Raw genomic sequence first — 22,226 nt, 5'->3', positions numbered from 1 at the left:
AACATACCAATTAATGTGAAACAGGGATCTTAAGGGATAAGACAAAAGATGATAAATTGATTACTTTTTCTGTAGATTAATATTATTGGTTGAAAAGTTTGAACTTTGCATGTTTCAACCATCAAATCATTAATCAATTCATAAATTATCAAAAGAATGAGATATGTTTATAATACTTTGGGTACCAGTATAATTTACAATACTATGTACCCTCCCGCCCTCCTTTGCTAAACATACACTCACACATAGACAGAAAGACATCCTGTTACTTCATTTAAGTTTTAGGATTCTTTGTTCTACCCTACAAGTGAAATTCGTCAATCGTCGTATCATCATACAAACATATTACAAAATGTTGTCTGCTAAAAATTCCTTTATAAATTTTACGAATTTCTGTTTTTTTATCAGGAAACGAGGGGGGATTGGGCTTTTAATACACTAGTCCCCAAAGTTTTGTAATATCGTTTTCTTATTCGTTAGCTTAACAACTTTGGGGACTTTTATTGAATTTTTATTGGTTGGTTCATTAAATTGAGTGTCTAAACTTTCAACCAACAATTGTAATCTACAGCTGGTTTAATTTTTTGCAAATCATTGGAGATGTACGTCAATTTATTGGCGATTGTCTTATGCAAAACTATATTCGCAGTCTGATTAATGCATGACTGTTGGTAAACGGCTGAAGGAAAAAGTAAAAAAACAGCTGCGCAATAAAAATATACAGTCTTTTATTTTCAGTTATATTTTCCTTGTATCTATTAAAATAATTTAAGTATTTTATGCAGGGATCTAAAGGGATTGGACTATAACAGTTAAATTGATGTACATCCCCAATGATTGCACACAAAATTACCCCTTTAATTAAAGTTAGTGGTTTAAATGTTTGAACACTGAACTTAATAATCAAACTAATTATCCAAAAGTACTTAAAGTTGTTTAGCCAAGGAATAACAAAACTTTGGGGACTAGAGTAATAAACAACTAATTGTCCCCTTCCTTCCTGATTAATTCAATAATTAAAGTATTTTATGACAGATGATATACCAGGAAAATAAAAATTAAGATAAAAGATTAAAAAGATATAATTATCTGACTAGACAGTGAAGGCATTACATAAATATTCATTATTCATATGAGTAAAAAGCTGTTTAAATTCAATAAATTTAATTGTTTAAGCTTAGGAACGCCGAAACTTAATAATTATGATATTCGTGCGTTTTTTATACCCATGCAGCTGAACTTCTCAAAATTGATAAATACAATCTTAATTTATATAGTGGACAGATTCGCTCTTGGTGTCTAGTCGAGCACAGAAAATCCTGCCCCGTCCTCCATTATTTTTAAATATATTTGTGTGTGTTAGTGTTGTTTTTTTTTATACGTGTATTAGGCCCCTCGAGGGCTAGACTAAAAAATTACTCCCCTCCCTCATTTTATATTTATTGCAACTCGTTTAAAGTAACCATCATTACAATGATTCTGAAAAAAATACTCTTAGAAATAAAATAACAAATGTTTATAAGTTTAATTATCCATAGGAAGGGAGGGTTAATAATAAAATATGAATCAATTTTTAATTTTCCTAATGCAATATTTAGATAAAATATCAACTGTCAGCTTCTAAACATTTGATATGATGTTTTAAAAAGTATCGTCGTGTTCCGTTGGACGGACATTAGTCAGTTTAACTGTACAGAAGCTTCGCTTTAATCCCTAATAACACAGAAGTTCTAAACATAAGTTTATTAAACACAAACAAAACAAATTCAATATATACAAAATTAGGCTGGGTAAAATAGGATAATAATAGATTCATTCCCTTTATGTAAGGGGAAAGGAATCACAAACACAATAGAACATACAAACTTATATTTATGATTTTCTTAAACAGATTTTAATACAAGGACATAATAAGTATGGGTCGCGCAGCTATTCTTCTAATGAATTACATTGATTAAATTCATTGAAACAGTTTTTTTTACTTTTATATTAAAGGCATCATTATGTACAAAATGTAATAAAAAGCTAAATCCGATATTTTGAATTAGAGATTAAGAAATTTCTATAAAATCAAATTGTCATTATTTTGTAAATAAGGCTAGGAGGGTGCCCGTCTACAAGTTAAGGGTTAACAATTTTGATTTTTTAAACAGGCAGTATAATTGTTTTATATACTACTAGCGGCCTCTAGAGGCACTACAATGTTTTTTCAGTCTATGTTAAGAACTTAAGATCAGGTGTTTACGAAAAAATATTTTTTTAGTTAGGTATTTATATTTTTTTATTTCTCTTGGGAGGGTCGTTTAACCCTCCCTCAAAATAGATATAAACCTTTCCAGGACCTTTGAGAAGCTACACTGTAAAGGAGAACCATATCGGTTTGGCGGTTAGCGAGATCCTTCGGTACACACAGAGATCCTTTTATTTTTTTATAAGGATAATGATTAATTTTTTAACATTTCCTGTTGATTAATTAAGGGCAGGAGGTACTTCTTGAAGTACTGGGGGATATTGACGTCCCTCCCCTTACCAGTCACCCTTCCTTCCAGGGATATGAAAGGTTTGCGTAGGACTAACTATCCTACCTGTAAAAATCATCACAGTTACAGAAACCACCCACAAAACCTCAAACACTTATGGCTTTAACACAGCCAGAGGTGTGCATGAAACAAGAACTGTTGGAACTGATGCTCAGTTTACTGAGAATATGAAAGATGATGGTGAAACCCGAAAGGAAGCTATCAACTTGATGACAGGACCAATAAGTTCTAAGCAAAGCTGTAAGATAGGAACCTGGAATGTTAGAACAATGTATGAGTCAACTAAAACAGCCCAAGTAGTTAAAGAAATGACAAGTTACAATATCGGAATACTTGGAATTGCAGAATGTAGATGGACAGGACAAGGACAAACCACAACCAAAGATGGCCACCTAATACTTTATTCTGGTCATGAAAGTCAACATATGTATGGGGTTGCTATAATTATCCAAAAACGACATGTCAATTCACTAATAGACTGGAAACCTATATCAGACAGAATAATTAAGGCTAGATTCCAATCAAGGCACTGCAAGTTGACCCTTATCCAATGCTATGCCCCAACAAATGACAAAAGTGAAGAAGTAAAACAAGAGTTTTATGATCAACTGCAATCAATCAGAAACTCAGTACCCAAACATGACATGTGTCTAGTTCTTGGAGATATGAATGCTAAAGTAGGAACTGACAGGACTGGAGTGGAAAATGCAATGGGACACTTTGGCATAGGTACAAGAAATGAAAATGGAGAACTTTTACTTGAATTCTGTTTAAATAATGATATGGTCGTAGGAGGTACATTATTCCAACACAAAAACATTCACAAATATACCTGGACAACACCTGATGGACAAACAAGAAACATGATTGACCATATTATGATCAATAGAAAATGGGTCAAATCAATGCAAGACTGTAGGAGCTATAGAGGAGCCGACATATTCAGTGACCATGAACTAGTTGTCAGTAAGATTAAATTAAAGCTGAAGCGTACTGGCCATGATAAAAAGAGTGAGATTGGCAGACAATATGATTCTTCAAGATTAAAGGACCCAGTGATAAAGAATGAATTTGTCTTAAAACTCAGAAATAGATTTCAAGTCTTAGAGGACCTAAATGACGAGACTGAGATCACTTGGACTTCAATTAAAGAAAACTTTCAATCTACTGCTAAGGAAATCCTAGGACACAAGAAACCAGAGAAAAAGGACTGGATCTCTGAAGAAACATGGAACAAAATAGAAGAGAGAAAGAATCTTAAAAACAAAATTCATAATGCTCAACATTTGGCTGACATGGGCAATTTAAGAGCTGAATATACTGCTAAAGACAAAGAAGTCAAAAAGCGCACAAGGAAAGACAAGAGAGATTACATTGACAATCTGGCTGAAAAGGCCCAGAGAGCAGCTGACTTCGGTAACATGAAAACAGTATACAACATAACCAAGCAATTAAGTGGCAAATATAACAAAAAGAGTGGTGAAACTATCAAGGCTAAAGATGGTAAATTACTCACTACAGAAAAAGAAGTTGCTGAAAGGTGGAAATCGCATTTTGAAGAAGTGTTGAACAGACCTGAACCTGAAATTACTGCTGAACCAGAACCAGGACATGAAATAGACATAGACACAAGACCACCAACTATTCAAGAAGTTAAAGCTGCTATACATAGTCTAAAGAACGACAAAGCACCTGGACCTGACTTGATAACTGCTGAAATGCTTAAGGCAGACATAGATCTTTCTGCTAGGACTCTGACTGATCTCTTTGATAAAATTTGGAGACAAGAAAAGATACCAACTGACTGGTCTAAAGGTATAATCATAAAACTACCTAAGAAGGGAAATTTGAACAATTGTGATAATTGGAGAGGAATTATGCTGCTTTCTATCCCAAGCAAGGTCCTATGTAAAGTTATTTTAAACAGAATTGATGAGAAAATTGACAATAAACTAAGAGAAGAACAAGCTGGGTTCCGTGCTGGAAGAGGCTGTGTTGACCAAATTTTCACCCTTAGGACAGTTATTGAACAATGTGTTGAATTTAACAAGCCACTCCATGTAAATTTTGTTGATTTCTCTAAGGCCTTTGACTCCATACACAGACAAACACTCTGGAAAATACTAAGAAGTTATGGTATACCTGAAAAGATGATAATTATGATAACTAAATTTTATGACAACTTCCAAGCCTGTGTTTCAGTTGGAAACAATAAGACATCTGATTTCTTTAAAATAAGCACTGGAGTTAGACAGGGATGCATTTTATCACCTATTCTATTTATATTGGTCATTGACTGGGTGATGAAGAAAACCACAGAGGACAAAAAACGTGGTCTCCAGCTGGGCATACTAGGACACCTAGAAGATCTGGACTTTGCTGATGATCTGGCACTGATTTCAGAAACAATTAAACATCTACAAGCTAAGACAGATAGACTAGTCAAATACGCAGGACAAGTCGGGCTCTTTGTTAATGTCAAGAAGACTGAAATTATGAATATACCTACAAACCCTGATCAAACTATAACAATAAATGGTGAACAATTGAAACAAAGCAACAAATTCACCTATTTGGGGAGTGTTATCAGCAGTGAAAATGGCTCAAAAGCTGATATTAAAACCAGGATTGATAAGGCTAGGGTTGCTTTCAACAGTCTACACAACGTTTGGAATTCAAAGAAACTTGCTCTGAAAACAAAAATCAGACTTTACAACAGTAATGTAAAATCAGTTCTTCTTTATGGAGCTGAATGCTGGAGAACTGTGAAAACTGAAACAAATCAACTTAATGCATTTCACAATAGCTGCCTAAGAAGAATTTGCAAAATATTCTGGCCAAACAAAATATCAAACATTGAGCTGTATGCTAAGACCAAGTGCAATAGTATTGAAGCAGAAGTGAAATTTAAAAGACTAAGATGGCTAGGACATGTGCTCAGAATGGAACAAAATAGGTTTCCAAAAAAGTGCTTAAAATGGAACCCCACTCCTGGTAAACGTAAACGGGGACAACCAAAAATGACCTGGAGGCGGAGCACTGAAAAGGACCTCTTTAATTTGAAATTAACATGGGGAGAAGCTGAAGCACTTGCCACAAAAAGGAATTCATGGAGGAGCAGGGTGGCCGTATTCTCTGGACTCCACAGTCCAAAAGAGAGACGCGACTGAACTGAACTGAATTAATGATTAATGATTAATTATTAAGATATGAACAGGATAATACAGGATATTTTTAAACATATGTTTATTTTTAAAAGATGAAATTAAGACTTGGAAAATTTATTATATTCAGTTTAATCAAGTTATGTGTCCAATAAACAACAAACAAAGAAGCGACAACATCCATAAAAGCTCTAAAATCGGAAGGAAGGACAATCGAACTATAACGCTTGTAGAGTGTCGGAACTTGAAAAATAGAACATTAATTTCTAAGTCTAAACATATAAATAAATTTGTCGCAAAATTGTGTAAATGTAGGATACAGTTAAAGGACATACTTTCATTTTTAGGATTTATAATACTGTATCTTGTTGTAAAGAATCATTTTTCCAAAAATCAGATGAATAGGATAATTTTATCATGCAACATATGTTGTCAAAATATTAAAAAATCAGCATGTTTTAAATGGACGTATGGACTTTCTTCTGACGATTATAGGGTTGCTTTGCTTTTAAAACTAATATAATCAAGTTTCTATAATTTCTGTTTAAAATCAGCTGTAGCCAACAACTGAATTAATTTTTTTTAGATATTTTGTAATTTCAGCTTATTTATTGTGATTTTTTTTGGGGGGGGCGACACTTTGTAGAAGACGACCTATTTATATGCCCCCCTCCCCCCTTAAATATCATTTCAGATTTATATTGTTAGTTGGCTATACCTGATTCCTAGTTTGAAATACTTTTTAAAAATTTGTTGCTCAAAAAAATTTGTCTATCTTTGTAATGACAATATTTTTTTAATAATAATTTTGATTCAAATTGGTTTAATTTTCAATAATCAGTGTCTAGCTAAAATTTTATTCAAACTGATAAATATTTTCTTTTCCATTAACATTATTTTATTTGCAGACATTTCTAAAGATGGTTTAAAGGGAGGAAGATGAATATAGAACACATTTGAGCAGCAGGCTTTATATGAAACATTTAAAACATTTTACCCTTTCTTGATTTCTTCTTGAGAGGGTTATAAATGTAAATTCTAAAGAAGTTCTGTTTATAAAACAGTTCTACTTTGTATTTCTATTAACTATCATAGTATTTCATGCATAGTTTATGCCAGTATTTGTTAAGTAATATTATACATAGAAATTAGTTCATATTTTTATTTGTTTTATAAAGTTAGTTCTACATATCAATTTATGTATTAAGATTTTGCCAGAAATCTCAATACATAATTATACTGTTTAATATAAATTATCAAAATTATCATATTATTTCATTCATGTATTTTTTAGTATTTATATCATTTCAAATGTGACTTTGTGTTAAAAGATTTGGCCAGAAATCTTGAGGCATTACAAAGTCATATTTACCCCTATGTATGTACTTTACTATTTAGTATAATCATATAATATTTATGATGTTTTTACGTCCATTATATTTTCCTTTTTATGTATTTGTGTTGTTTTAAATATGACTTTTTGTAATAAGATTTTGCCAGAAATCTTTAATAAATAAAAAGTCATATCAGTATCTTAAACGATTTATATTTATAAAATCGATCATGTAATATACATATAATACATATTGTATGATTGTTCATTCTGTAGATTAAGATGTTCTAAAAAGCTTGATATATTTAAAATTATCATCCCTGACTCACTATTTACTATTTTGTATAATCTTATAATATTTATATATAATTATAATGTAAAATAGTACAGATTTTTTTATATTTTTTATAGTTTTCTTTTTTTATGTATTAGTGTTTTTAAATATGACTATTGCTTACCAAAAAGATTTTGCCAGAAATCTTAAGTAAATAAAAAGTCATATCAATATCTTTAATAATTTTTACTTACGTAATCAACCATGTAACATATATATACATTGTATAATTGTTATTATTGTAAATTAAGATGTTCTAAAAAGCCTGATAAATTTCCCTTTGATAGTTAATATTTGGGGTTACTAAAAAATAAAGTAGAAAATAAGTGTAGTATATAAAATTTTCATTGTTGAAAATTTGTTTGAATCTTTTCAAAATAAAAGTATTTTTGAAAACAATGTAATTTTAATTAATTTAGAATAAGTTCTACAACCTTGCCTACCACTGAAGGATCTTTAACAACTGCATTCTTTACCACCAAAGGATCCTCTACGTCAATATTGATTACTGACACAACAAGTGAGTATTTTATAAATTTTTATCTCTTATGATTTTTTGAGTTTTAAAGATTAATTATAGAAGTATTATGCAGAGTTTGAGTCCTTTCTCTATTTTTTTAATATTGAATAAAATAAGAAAAGTAAAACCAGAATTTATAATATATGTTTTTTCCGCTTTTTAAAGGGGAAAATTAATTTGATACTGCATATCTTTAAAAGCTATAATTGAGATTTGAGTCTTTCTGGTAGTCTTTTTTTAAATGAGGACTACAGCACCTGTAAGTAGCAAAACATTTATAAACAGAACAATTAAGCAAAATACAAAGCAATTTACTAAGTAAATGCACATTAGTCAAAATATTTTTTTTCTTCAAATAAATCTTGATTTACATATTAGTTTTAGTACAAGTAATATATCCTTAAAAAGATAGAAATAGACATAAAGGATCCTATACATTCCCTACAACTTTAGGATCTTCTACAACTACAATGAAAAAATCCTCTTCAACTGAAGGAACCTCTTCATTCCCCTCAACAGAAGGATCTTATACAACAACCTTAAAAGAATCATCTACATACCCTTCAACTAAAGGATCTTCTACAACAACTATAAAAGAATCCTCTACATACCCTTCAACTGAAGGATCCTCTTTATTCCCCATAACAGAAAGATCTTCTACAACAACTATAAAAACTTCTACCACTACCATGAAAGGATCCACTTTAATCCCTTCAACAAAAGAATCTTCTACATCAACCACAAAAAAATCCTCTACATACCCTTCTACTGAAAGATCTTCCACAACAACCATTAAAGAAACCGCCACATATCCTTCAACTGAAGAATCTTCTACAACAACCTTTAAAGAATCCACTACATACCCTAGCACAGAAGGAACTTCTACAACAACCATTAAAGAATCCTCTACATTTATTTCAACCAAAGGAACCTCTTCATTCCCCACAACAGAAGGAACTTCTACAACAACCATAAAAGAATCCACTACATACCCTACCACAGAAGGAACTTCTACGACAACCATTAAAGAATCCTCTACATACACTACAACCAAAGGAACATCTTCATTCCCCACAACAAAAGGAACTTCTACAACAACCAATAAAGAATCCACTACATACCCTACCACAAAAGGAACTTCTACAACAACCATAAAAGAATCCACTACATACCCTACCACAGAAGGATCTTCTACGACAACCATTAAAGAATCCTCTACATACACTACAACCAAAGGAACATCTTCATTCCCCACAACAAAAGGAACTTCTACAACAACCAATAAAGAATCCACTACATACCCTAGCACAGAAGGAACTTCTACAACAACCAATAAAGAATTATCTACATACCCTTCAACTGAAGTATCATCTTCATTCCCCACAACACAAGGATCTTCTACAACAACCTTTAAAGAATCAACTACATACCCTTCTACTTCTACCACAACCATTAAAGAAACCTCCACATATCCTTCAACTGAAGAATCTTCTACAACAACCACAAAAGAATCCTCTACATACCCTTCTACTTCTACCACAACCATTAAAGAAACCTCCACATATCCTTCAACTGAAGAATCTTCTACAACAACCATTAAAGAATCCACTATATACCCTACCACAGAAGGAACTTCCACAACAACCATAAAAGAAACCAATACATACCCTACCACAGAAGGAACTTCTACAACAACCATTAAAGAATCCTCTACATACACTTCAACCAAAGTAACCTCTTTATTCCCCACAACAAAAAGAACTTCTACAACAACCATTAAAGAATCCACTACATACCCTAGCACAGAAGGAACTTCTACAACAACCATAAAAGAATCCACTACATACCCTAGCACAGAAGGAACTTCTACAACAACCATAAAAGAATCCACTACATACCCTAGCACAGAAGGAACTTCTACAACAACCATAAAAGAATCCACTACATACCCTAGCACAGAAGGAACTTCTACAACAACCATTAAAGAATCCACTACATACCCTAGCACAGAAGGAACTTCTACAACAACCATTAAAGAATCCTCTACATACACTTCAACCAAAGTAACCTCTTTATTCCCCACAACAAAAAGAACTTCTACAACAACCATTAAAGAATCCACTACATACCCTAGCACAGAAGGAACTTCTACAACAACCATAAAAGAATCCACTACATACCCTAGCACAGAAGGAACTTCTACAACAACCATTAAAGAATCCACTACATACCCTAGCACAGAAGGAACTTCTACAACAACCATAAAAGAATTCTCTACATACCCTTCAACTGAAGTATCATCTTCATTTCCCACAACACAAGGATCTTCTACAACAACCATTAAAGAATCAACTACATACCCTTCAACTGAAGGATCTTCAACAACTAAATTTCCTACCACAATAAAAACTTCTATCACTACCATGAAAGGATCCACCTTAGTTCCTTCAACAAAAGAATCTTCTACAACAACCACAAAAGAATCCTCAACATACCCTTTTACTTCTACCACTTACTTTATTTCTACCATTAAAGAAACCTCCACATATCCTTCAACTGAAGAATCTTCTACAACAACTATTAAAGAATCCACTATATACCCTATCACAGAAGGAACTTCTACAACAACCATAAAAGAATACACTACATTCTCTACCACAGAAGGAACTTCTACAACAACTATTAAAGAATCCTCTACATACACTTCAACCGAAGGAACCTCTTCATTCCTCACAACAGAAGGAACTTCTACAACAACCATTAAAGAATCCACTACATACGCTAGCACAGAAGGAACTTCTACAACAACCAATAAAGAATTCTCTACATACCCTTCAACTGAAGGATCTTCAACAACTGAATTTCCTACCACAATAAAAACTTCTATCACTACCATGGAAGGATCCACTTTAATTCCTTCAACAAAAGAATCCTCTACATACCCTTCTACTTCTACCACAACCATTAAAGAAACCTCCACATATCCTTCAACTGAAGAATCTTCTACAACAACCATTAAAGAATCCACTACATACCCTACCACAGAAGGAACTTCTACAACAACCATAAAAGAATCCACTACATACCCTACCACAGAAGGAACTTCTACAACAACCTTTAAAGAATCCTCTACATACACTTCAACTGAAGGAACCTCTTCATTCCCCACAATAGAAGGAACTTCTACAACAACCATTAAAGAATCCACTACATACCCTAGCACAGAAGGAACTTCTACAACAATCAATAAAGAATTCTCTACATACCCTTCAACTAAAGTATCATCTTCATTCCCCACAACACAAGGATCTTCTACAACAACCTTTAAAGAATCAACTATGTACCCTTCAACTGAAGGATCATCAACAACTAAATTTCCTACCACAATAAAAACTTCTATCACTACCACGAAAGGATCCACTTTAATTCCTTCAACAAAAGAATCTTCTACAACAACCACTAAAGAATCCACAACAATATCAAAATGCCCATATGCAAAGACATCAATGTGTAACCTCTGGTCTGCAATTCAAACCTTACAAAGTACAATTACAAGTTTAACAAGCAGTAACAGGGCAAGCTTGAGTCTGCCTAGCTTGAGTCTACCAGCAAACTTTGAAAGTATGTCTGCAACTGAGCAAAACATAATTATTGTCCTTATTAAGTCACATGCACTTTTAGAGTCGTGTAGCAGTGGCTTAGATTGTAATGATGAAGATTTAGAATCAGTTACATCAGAAATGAATACATATAATGAGGATCTAGAATCTGGTGAAGTAGAATTATCTACTGCTTTTGCAGAATCTCAAAAATACTTCTTTGAACAGTTGGCATCTTTAAAAACCACAACAACAACAACTACTACAACATTTACAACTACAACAAAAACTACTTCTGAAACCACAGGAGAGTCTTCTACAACAACCATAAAAGAATTTTCTTCATTCTATACAACTGAATTATCTTCAACATCTAAATTTCCTCCCACGCAAGAAACTTCTACCACTACCATGAAAGAATTCACATCATTCCCCCCAACAAGAGAATCTTCTACAACAACCATTAAAGAATCCACTACATACCCTTCCACTATAGGATCCTCTTCATTTCCCACAACTTCATACCCTTCAACTAAAAGATCTTCCACAACAACTATAAAAGAATCCTCTACATACCCTTTACCCACAACAGGAGAATCTTCTACAGCAACTATAAAATTTCCCACCACTGAAAGATCTTCAACATTCCCAACAACTGAAGGATATCAAACCACAAGAATATTGTCTACAACCACACTCATATCAACACCATCAACATCAATTACTGACATATTTTCAAGTAAGTACCTTATATCCTTTCCTATCAGTATGGATTTGGCAATGTTAAATCCCTCCCCACATACACACACTCTAAAAAAGAAATTTTGTGTGGAAAAGTCAAACAGACAAATGAACAGACTGATGGACAGATTAATGGACATATTGAAAGACAGATAGACTGATAGACACATGAACATGTGAACAAACAAATGGATCAGACAGACAAATTTTGTACAGAGTATAGAATAAAATATAGGATGTAAATTTCTTTTTAGTAGTGAAGCTACTCTATAATTTTTAGTAGCAAAGCTAATCTATAATTTGAAATGTCCGTCTGTATGTCTGTCTGAAACGTTTTGGGGGAAACATGATTTTCTCAACTCCAACAAAAGATAGAATGCTGAAATTTTTTGTCAACATTCCCATCATTATGGAGCATAATTAGGTATAATACATTGTTAGCGGTCAGACTGCTTTTTAGCCGCTTTTAATTTTCAAAACTGATTTTCTTGGCTCCTGTAAGGCTGAAACTTCTTGTCAACATTTCCATCAATATGGACCATAATTATGTGTAAAACATCAATAACGGTCAGACTGCTTTTAAGCTTCTGTTTAGCCGCTTTTATTTTTCAAAACTAATTTGCTCGGCTCCTGTAAAAGATATAAGGCTGAAACTTATTGTCAACATTCCTATAAATATGGAGCAAAATTAAATATGAAACATCAATAGTGGTCAGACTGCTTTTAAGCAGCTTAGAGCCGCTTTTATTTTTTAAAACTGATTTTCTCGGCTCCTGTAAAAGATAGAAGGCTGAAACTTCCTGTCAACATTCCCAACAATATGAAGCATGATTAAGTATTCATCATCAATAGCGGCCATACTGCTTCTAAACAGCTCTTTAACCGCTTTTACTTTTTGCAACAGATTTTCTTGGCTCCTACAAAAAATACACGACTGAAACTTGCCAATATTACTGACTTTATGCCAAATACTTAGGTATGAAAAATCTTTGGTAGTCTGATTGCTTTTAAGCTATTTTCTTTTTAAAACTTTCAGATATAAACCTTAATTTTTCAAAGTTTCATGATTTTAAGTTTTTGCATATTTATTTGCATATATATCTCTTTCTTTTCTTTGTTATGAAAACAGTTAATCAGCTCTATAAATTACTTTGTCTGTTTGTCTATTTTATTATAGATTTTGTGCTTAGCTACTTATGGATGTTGTCATCCTTGTTTTATTGTTTTTTACTGTTTTTGTTATTTTTAAAATTTTATTAACATTTGAAATACTGCTTTAAAAATAACAATTTATATTCTATTGTTTTGCAGATCCAACTCCATTTACATCAACTGTGGAAACAACAACATCAACAGTGTCCTCATCATCCACTACTTATGAATCTAGTTTACCAAGTACAACAACATTTCAAAATACAGGAAATAGTGTTAAGACAACAGTAAAAACTACAACATCCACAACTTATAGATCTAGTTTACCAAGCACAACAACATTTCAAAATACAGGAAGTAGTACTAAAACATCAACAACTTATGGATCAGGTTTACCAAGTACAACAACATTTGAAACTACAGGAAGTATTACTACAACATTAAAAACTATTAGATCTACAATATCAACAACTTATGGATCTAGTTTAACAAGTACAACAACATTTCAAAATACAGGAAGTAGTGTTAGAACAACAGTAAAAACTACAACATCCACAACTTATGGATCTAGTTTATCAAGTACAACAAACTTTGAAAGTCCAGGAAGTAGTACTACAAAATCAACAACTATAGGATCTACAATATCAACAACTTATGGATCTAGTTTACCAAGTAAAACAACATTTGAAAGTACAGGAAGTAGTGAAAGAACTACAACACCAATAACTACTGGATTTACAAAAACAACATATAATGGATCTAGTTTACCAAGTACAACAACATTTAAAAATACAGGAAGTAGTGTAAGAACTACAGTAAAAACTACGACTTCTACAACTTTTAGATCTAGTTTACCAAGTACAACAACATTTGAAAGAACAGGAAGTAGTACCACAGCATCAACAACTTTTGGATCTACAGTACCTACAATTACTGGATCTACAGTATCTACAATTACTGGATCTACAGTATCTACAATTACTGGATCTAGTTTACCAAGTACAACAACATTTGAAAGTACAAAAAGTATTGTAAGAACTACAATAAAAACTACAACATCCACAACATATGGATCTAGTTTACCAAGTACAACAACATTTCAAAATACAGAAAGTAGTGTTGGAACAACAGTAAAAACTACAACATCCAAAACTTATAGTTTACCAAGTACAACAACATTTCAAAATACAGGAAGTAGTGTTAGAACAACTGTAAAAACTACAACGTCAACAACATATGGTTCTAGTTTACCAAGTTCAACATCTTTTGAAACCACTGGAAGTAGTACTACAAAATCAACAGCTATTGGATCTACAATATCAACAACTTATGGTTCTAGTTTACCAAGTACAACAACATTTGAAACCACAGGAAGTAGTACTACAAAATCAACAACTATTGGATCTACAATATCAACAACTTATGGTTCTAGTTTACCAAGTACAACAACATTTGAAAGTTCAGCAACTAGTACTATAACATCAATAACTACTGGATCTAGTTTACCAAGTACAACGTCATTTCAAACTACAGGTATTAGTGAAAGAACTACAATAAAAACTACAACATCTACAACTTCTGGATCTAGTTTACCCCATACACCAACATTTCAAAATACAGGAAGCAGTGTAAGAACTACAGTAAAAACTACAACATCAACAACATATGGTTCTAGTTTACCAAGAACAACAACATTTGAAACCACTGGAAGTAGTACTACAAAATCAACAACTATTGGATCTACAATATCAACAAATTATGGTTCTAGTTTATCAAGTACAACATTTGAAACTACCGGAAGTAGTAACACAACATCCACGACTTATAGATCTAGTTTACAAAGTACAACAACATTTGAAACTACAGGAAGTAGTGTTAGATCTACAGTAAAAACTACAACATCCACAACTTATGGATCTAGTTTATCAAGTACAACAACATATCAAAATACAGGAAGTAGTGTTAGAACTACAGTAAAAACTACAACATCCACAACTTCTGGATCTAGTTTACCCCATACAACAACATTTCAAAATACAGGAAGCAGTGTAAGAACTACATTAAAAACTTCAACATTAACAACATATAGTTCTAGTTTACCGAGTACAACAACATTTCAAAATACAGGAAGTAGTGCTAGAACTACAGTAAAAACTACAACATCCTCAACTTATAGTTCTAGTTTACCAAGTTCAACAACATTTCAAAATACAGGAAGTAGTGTTAGAACTACAGTAAAAACTACAACATCCACAACTTATGGATCTAGTTTACCAAGTACAACAACATATCAAAATACAGGAAGTAGTGTTAGAACTACAGTAAAAACTACAACATCCACAACTTATGGATCTAGTTTACCAAGTACAACAACATATCAAAATACAGGAAGTAGTGTTAGAACTACAGTAAAAACTACAACATCCACAACTTATGGATCTAGTTTACCAAGTACAACAACATTTCAAAGTACAGAAAGTAGTACTACAACATCAACAACTTTTGGATCTACAATATCAACAACTTATGGATCTAGTTTACCAAGTACAACAACATATCAAAATACAGGAAGTAGTGTTAGAACTACAGTAAAAACTACAACATCCACAACTTATGGATCTAGTTTACCAAGTACAACAACATTTCAAAATACAGGAAGTAGTGCTAGAACTACAGTAAAAACTACAACATCCTCAACTTATAGTTCTAGTTTACCAAGTTCAACAACATTTCAAAATACAGGAAGTATTTTTAGAACTACGGTAAAAACTACAACATCCACAACTTATGGATCTAGTTTACCAAGTACAACAACATTTCAAAGTACAGAAAGTAGTACTACAACATCAACAACTTTTGGATCTACAATATCAACAACTTATGGATCTAGTTTACCAAGTACAACAACATATCAAAATACAGGAAGTAGTGTTAGAACTACAGTAAAAACTACAACATCCTCAACTTATAGTTCTAGTTTACCAAGTTCAACAACATTTCAAAATACAGGAAGTAGTGTTAGAACTACGGTAAAAACTACAACATCCACAACTTATGGATCTAGTTTACCAAGTACAACAACATTTCAAAGTACAGAAAGTAGTACTACAACATCAACAACTTTTGGATCTACAATATCAACAACTTATGGATCTAGTTTACCAAGTACAACAACATATCAAAATACAGGAAGTAGTGTTAGAACTACAGTAAAAACTACAACATCCACAACTTATGGATCTAGTTTACCAAGTACAACAACATTTCAAAATACAGGAAGTAATGTTAGAACTACAGTAAAAACTACAACATCCACAACTTATGGATCTAGTTTACCAAGTACAACAACATATCAAAATACAGGAAGTAGTGTTAGAACTACAGTAAAAACTACAACATCCACAACTTATGGATCTAGTTTACCAAGTACAACAACATATCAAAATACAGGAAGTAGTGTTAGAACTACAGTAAAAACTACAACATCCACAACTTATGGATCTAGTTTACCAAGTACAACAACATTTCAAAGTACAGAAAGTAGTACTACAACATCAACAACTTTTGGATCTACAATATCAACAACTTATGGATCTAGTTTACCAAGTACAACAACATATCAAAATACAGGAAGTAGTGTTAGAACTACAGTAAAAACTACAACATCCACAACTTATGGATCTAGTTTACCAAGTACAACAACATTTCAAAATACAGGAAGTAGTGCTAGAACTACAGTAAAAACTACAACATCCTCAACTTATAGTTCTAGTTTACCAAGTTCAACAACATTTCAAAATACAGGAAGTAGTGTTAGAACTACGGTAAAAACTACAACATCCACAACTTATGGATCTAGTTTACCAAGTACAACAACATTTCAAAGTACAGAAAGTAGTACTACAACATCAACAACTTTTGGATCTACAATATCAACAACTTATGGATCTAGTTTACCAAGTACAACAACATATCAAAATACAGGAAGTAGTGTTAGAACTACAGTAAAAACTACAACATCCACAACTTATGGATCTAGTTTACCAAGTACAACAACATATCAAAATACAGGAAGTAGTGTTAGAACTACAGTAAAAACTACAACATCCACAACTTATGGATCTAGTTTACCAAGTACAACAACATTTCAAAGTACAGAAAGTAGTACTACAACATCAACAACTTTTGGATCTACAATATCAACAACTTATGGATCTAGTTTACCAAATACAACAACATATCAAAATACAGGAAGTAGTGTTAGAACTACAGTAAAAACTACAACATCCACAACTTATGGATCTAGTTTACCAAGTACAACAACATATCAAAATACAGGAAGTAATGTTAGAACTACAGTAAAAACTACAACATCCACAACTTATGGATCTAGTTTACCAAGTACAACAACATATCAAAATACAGGAAGTAGTGTTAGAACTACAGTAAAAACTACAACATCCACAACTTATGGATCTAGTTTACCAAGTACAACAACATTTCAAAGTACAGAAAGTAGTACTACAACATCAACAACTTTTGGATCTACAATATCAACAACTTATGGATCTAGTTTACCAAGTACAACAACATATCAAAATACAGGAAGTAGTGTTAGAACTACAGTAAAAACTACAACATCCACAACTTATGGATCTAGTTTACCAAGTACAACAACATTTCAAAATACAGGAAGTAGTGCTAGAACTACAGTAAAAACTACAACATCCTCAACTTATAGTTCTAGTTTACCAAGTTCAACAACATTTCAAAATACAGGAAGTAGTGTTAGAACTACAGTAAAAACTACAACATCCACAACTTATGGATCTAGTTTACCAAGTACAACAACATTTCAAAGTACAGAAAGTAGTACTACAACATCAACAACTTTTGGATCTACAATATCAACAACTTATGGATCTAGTTTACCAAGTACAACAACATATCAAAATACAGGAAGTAGTGTTAGAACTACAGTAAAAACTACAACATCCACAACTTATGGATCTAGTTTACCAAGTACAACAACATTTCAAAATACAGGAAGTAGTGTTAGAACTACAGTAAAAACTACAACATCCACAACTTATGGATCTAGTTTACCAAGTACAACAACATATCAAAATACAGGAAGTAGTGTTAGAACTACAGTAAAAACTACAACATCCACAACTTATGGATCTAGTTTACCAAGTACAACAACATTTCAAAATACAGGAAGTAGTGCTAGAACTACAGTAAAAACTACAACATCCACAACTTATGGATCTAGTTTACCAAGTACAACAACATTTCAAAATACAGGAAGTAGTGCTAGAACTACCTCAACTTATAGTTCTAGTTTACCAAGTTCAACAACATTTCAAAATACAGGAAGTAGTGTTAGAACTACAGTAAAAACTACAACATCCACAACTTATAGTTCTAGTTTACCAAGTTCAACAGCACTTAAAAGTACAGGAGGTACTACTACAACATCAACAACTTATAGATATACAATAACAACAACTTATGGTTCTAGTTTACCAAGTACAACATCATTCCAAAGTACAGAAAGTAGTGTAAGAACTACCAGAAAAACTACAACATTAGGGTCTACTTTACAGAGTTCAATGACAACTATTTCTACAGTTATTTCCACAGGACAAAGTGAGTTTACAAAATAAATACATAGTCATCTTGTTTTTATGACATGACAGTTTTCAATTTTAAATCAATGTAATAAGTTTTTTTAAATTTTATTTATTTTTTTAGAAACAACAACTAATCCCTCTACACTGAGATCAACATTTATTTCAACTAAATCAGGTAAGCAATCTATTATACTAGAACATAATTTAAAAATGTAAGGAACAAAATAATAAAATTATAATATAATATAATAATGAAAATGTATAAATATTGACTGCAAGAAAGCATACATAGAGGAATTTGGGTAAATTATATCAAGTAATCTTAATCCCTTCCATTAAAGATAGTACTACAAGGTTGCTGTTATAAAGTTTTAAAGAATTTTTTTTTTTTGGGACTTCATTAAAATATTATTTTTTGTGCTAAATTAATAAATTTACCTAAAAAATTTACGGTTGTTGAAACCCCATAGAATCTTATTTTTAAGCAAAATGTTAAAAGCAAATTAATTTTCTTTTCTTTATATAAACATACAAAATTATGATATCCTGTTATATAAAGTAGTAAGGGTTTTTTGTCTGTCCTGAAGGATCTCGCTAACCGTTAAACTGATATTGTTCTCCTTTACAGAGAAACTTCTTATAGGTCCTGGGAAGGTTTTAAGCTATTTTTGGGGAGGGTGTCTTCACCCCCCTCCCCCCAAAATATTTTTTTACTCTGAGGTCAACTTTTCCCTCTCCTACCTTAAGTGCCCTAGAGGCCTCTAGGGGCATAGCCGCTAGTAGTTTAAAAACTATCATGTTCATTTTTGCTCAGAATCAGGCTTTAGGTTACATTTTTTTTATGAAATAAAATGTATAATTAAAATACTTTTTAACTTGTAGCTTCAAGCATTGGCACCTCCACAAGCCCACAGTCTACTATGCCACCAATCTACACAACTACATCTTCAATAATATCATCAATTGGACGATCAACCACAACAGCATTCAATAGAAAAACAACTCTTTCAACAACTGTTGGAACAAGCACACAAAGCACTACAGTAAAGTCGACAACTACTAAAAATACAATAACCACAACTAAAAGTGCTACAGTGCAACAAATTACTGCAGTTGTAAATCAGCTGGAATCATTATTATCCAACTTGTCAGTTGGAACCCCAATCACTGCAGCACAAATAGAAGAACTTACACAACTCTCTACAACTCTACAATCGCTATTGGCTCAACTCAATTCAAAACGAAGTTCAAGAAGATATATACTTAAGGTTTTTTTTTATATTTTTAATACAAAATTAGAATTAGATTATATTAAAGTGTAGTTTTTAGCAGGAAGGGAGGGGAAATTGCACTAGTCCCTAAAGTTTTGTATTAACATTTTCTTATTCATTTGCTTAAAAACTTTGGTGGGTTCATTAAGTTCAGTGTCCAAAAGTTTCAACCATTCATTATAAACTACTTAAGGGTTAATTTTGTGTATCATCATTGGGGATGTACATATTTATCATCCATTTGTCTATCGCTTAAAGTTTTAAGATATTGAAACTTATTTATTTTAGGAATTACAGCCCAAACTGGATTGGATTTTGCCACGGTTAAAACTCCATCTGCAAAGAACACCGGTAGCATAAAAAATGACACCTTAAAACCAGGGAGGGAGGGGACATTGGCCTGTTTATAACACTAGTCCCCAAAACTGATAATAATAACTGTTTCTTATTCATTTGCTTAACAACTTTGGGGACTTTTAATTTGATTGGTTGGTCCATTAAGTCGAGTGTCCAAAAGTTTCAACCTCTAATTGTAATCTATAGAATGGGTAATTTTGTGTATTATAAATGGGTATGTACATCAAAATATCGGCCATTGTCTTATCCCTTTAGATCCCTTCCTTAAAACCATCAGAAAATCTAGCTAACTCCCACCAGCAAACATGATCAGCTACAAAATGTGATTTTTTATCCACAAACAACACAAGCTTATTTCTTCAACCATAGTTGGCCAAAACAGATAACCAAAATTGAAGACAGTATTTTTAGAAGAACGACGAATGACACCTGACCAAAATGGAAATTATAACGTTTTATAAAATATTTATATTAACATGTTTGTTACAGAAAACAGAAATAAAAGCATAACAGTTAATGAAGTTTTTTCCTTTCAGCAATTGCTTGTTTAGTGTGTTTAATCAAATTTATTCAAAGATAACAGCATTAGGGAACATTTAGATCCTTAAGAAGTGCAGTAATTTTTATCATTTCTATTTGGTTCAAAAAAATAATAATTTGATGAAGTTATCACCCATTTTGAATTATTTTACAACATTAGGTACTAAAATAAATTGTTGAAAATTTGAAATTTTGTGCCTTTTTAGTGTGTAAAGCAATCCGGGAGTGAGGGGACAAATGGCTGTTTATTACACTAAGAAGTCCCCAAAGTTTTATAAGAACGTTTTCGAATACGTTGGCTCAACAACTTTAGGGACTTTAGTGAATTTTAATTGGTTGGTTCATTAAGTGTTCAAACATTTCAACCACTAATTTTAGTCTACAGAATGGGTAATTTTATGTATCAACATTGGGGAAGTACATCAACTTATCAGCCATTGTCTTATCATTTTAGATCTCTGACTCTTTTAAGAAGATAATTTCATTACCTATTTTTTGTACTAAGTGGTAAATAATAGAAAAATTACTACCGTTAAATACATAAGAATTAACAATGCATAATTGATGTACATTAACAATGATACACAAAATTACCCCTTCCGTAGTGTAGAATCATTTGTTGAAACGTTTGAACACCCAACATAATAAACCAACTAATTAAAATTCACCCCAAAGTCCTCAAAGTTGTTGAGCCAACAAACGTATTTTTAAAACTTTGAATACTAGTGTAATAAACATCCCTTTGTACTATCTCCCTCTATAATTTTGTACTCTATAAATTTAAACACCAGTGACATATCCTTGTGAAAATGTTATGCTTTGGTTTGTTATAATACCCTGGGGATTTGTAGCCTAGTGACCAATAAATCATACCTACCTGAAACCTTGGGATTCATATCCGCAAACAAGAACAACTTTCTACAATAGCAAGAACGAGCGTGCGCAGAATTTTGAAAGGGGGTTGCACGAAGCGTACCCCAAATTTAAACAATCCAAATATGATGTTTAACATCCCTTTACTTATAATTTTGTTTAGACT

General features: G+C 32.2%; 2 protein-coding genes across 2 annotated transcripts; both read left to right on the top strand.

Annotated features, from left to right (window-relative positions):
* Positions 1-2,557: 2,557 nt before the first annotated feature.
* LOC145331222 (protein CFDP2-like) lies at positions 2,558-6,938 on the top strand. Its single transcript, XM_080175839.1, has 2 exons — positions 2,558-3,335; positions 6,913-6,938. The coding sequence occupies exons 1-2, from the start codon at positions 2,708-2,710 to the stop codon at positions 6,936-6,938; spliced, it is 654 nt and encodes a 217-aa protein (XP_080031965.1). The 5' UTR covers positions 2,558-2,707.
* A 527-nt stretch (positions 6,939-7,465) lies between these two features.
* Positions 7,466-21,164, top strand: LOC145331221 (uncharacterized). Its single transcript, XM_080175838.1, has 6 exons — positions 7,466-7,891; positions 8,345-12,229; positions 13,543-19,035; positions 19,141-19,194; positions 19,902-20,287; positions 20,579-21,164. The coding sequence occupies exons 2-6, from the start codon at positions 8,362-8,364 to the stop codon at positions 20,648-20,650; spliced, it is 9,873 nt and encodes a 3,290-aa protein (XP_080031964.1). The 5' UTR covers positions 7,466-7,891; positions 8,345-8,361; the 3' UTR covers positions 20,651-21,164.
* Positions 21,165-22,226: the final 1,062 nt, after the last annotated feature.

This window comes from Acartia tonsa, chromosome 11 (genome assembly GCF_053477335.1).
Source record: "Acartia tonsa isolate MP-2025a chromosome 11, ASM5347733v1, whole genome shotgun sequence".
Classification (NCBI taxonomy): Eukaryota; Metazoa; Arthropoda; class Copepoda; order Calanoida; family Acartiidae; genus Acartia; species Acartia tonsa.
Note: the sequence above shows the minus strand (reverse complement) of the source record. Positions and strands in the feature narration are given on the sequence as shown.

Excerpts from the sequence above, each read along its gene's own strand:
- LOC145331222 (XM_080175839.1), top strand. The coding sequence starts at position 2,708 with ATGAAAGATGATGGTGAAACCCGAAAGGAAGCTATCAACTTGATGACA. Across the intron at positions 3,336-6,912 it reads TAATGATATGGTCGTAGGAG|ATTTTGCCAGAAATCTCAAT; the intron begins GTACATTATTCC and ends TTATGTATTAAG.
- LOC145331221 (XM_080175838.1), top strand. The coding sequence starts at position 8,362 with ATGAAAAAATCCTCTTCAACTGAAGGAACCTCTTCATTCCCCTCAACA. Across the intron at positions 12,230-13,542 it reads AATTACTGACATATTTTCAA|ATCCAACTCCATTTACATCA; the intron begins GTAAGTACCTTA and ends ATTGTTTTGCAG. Across the intron at positions 19,036-19,140 it reads AGTTATTTCCACAGGACAAA|AAACAACAACTAATCCCTCT; the intron begins GTGAGTTTACAA and ends TTATTTTTTTAG.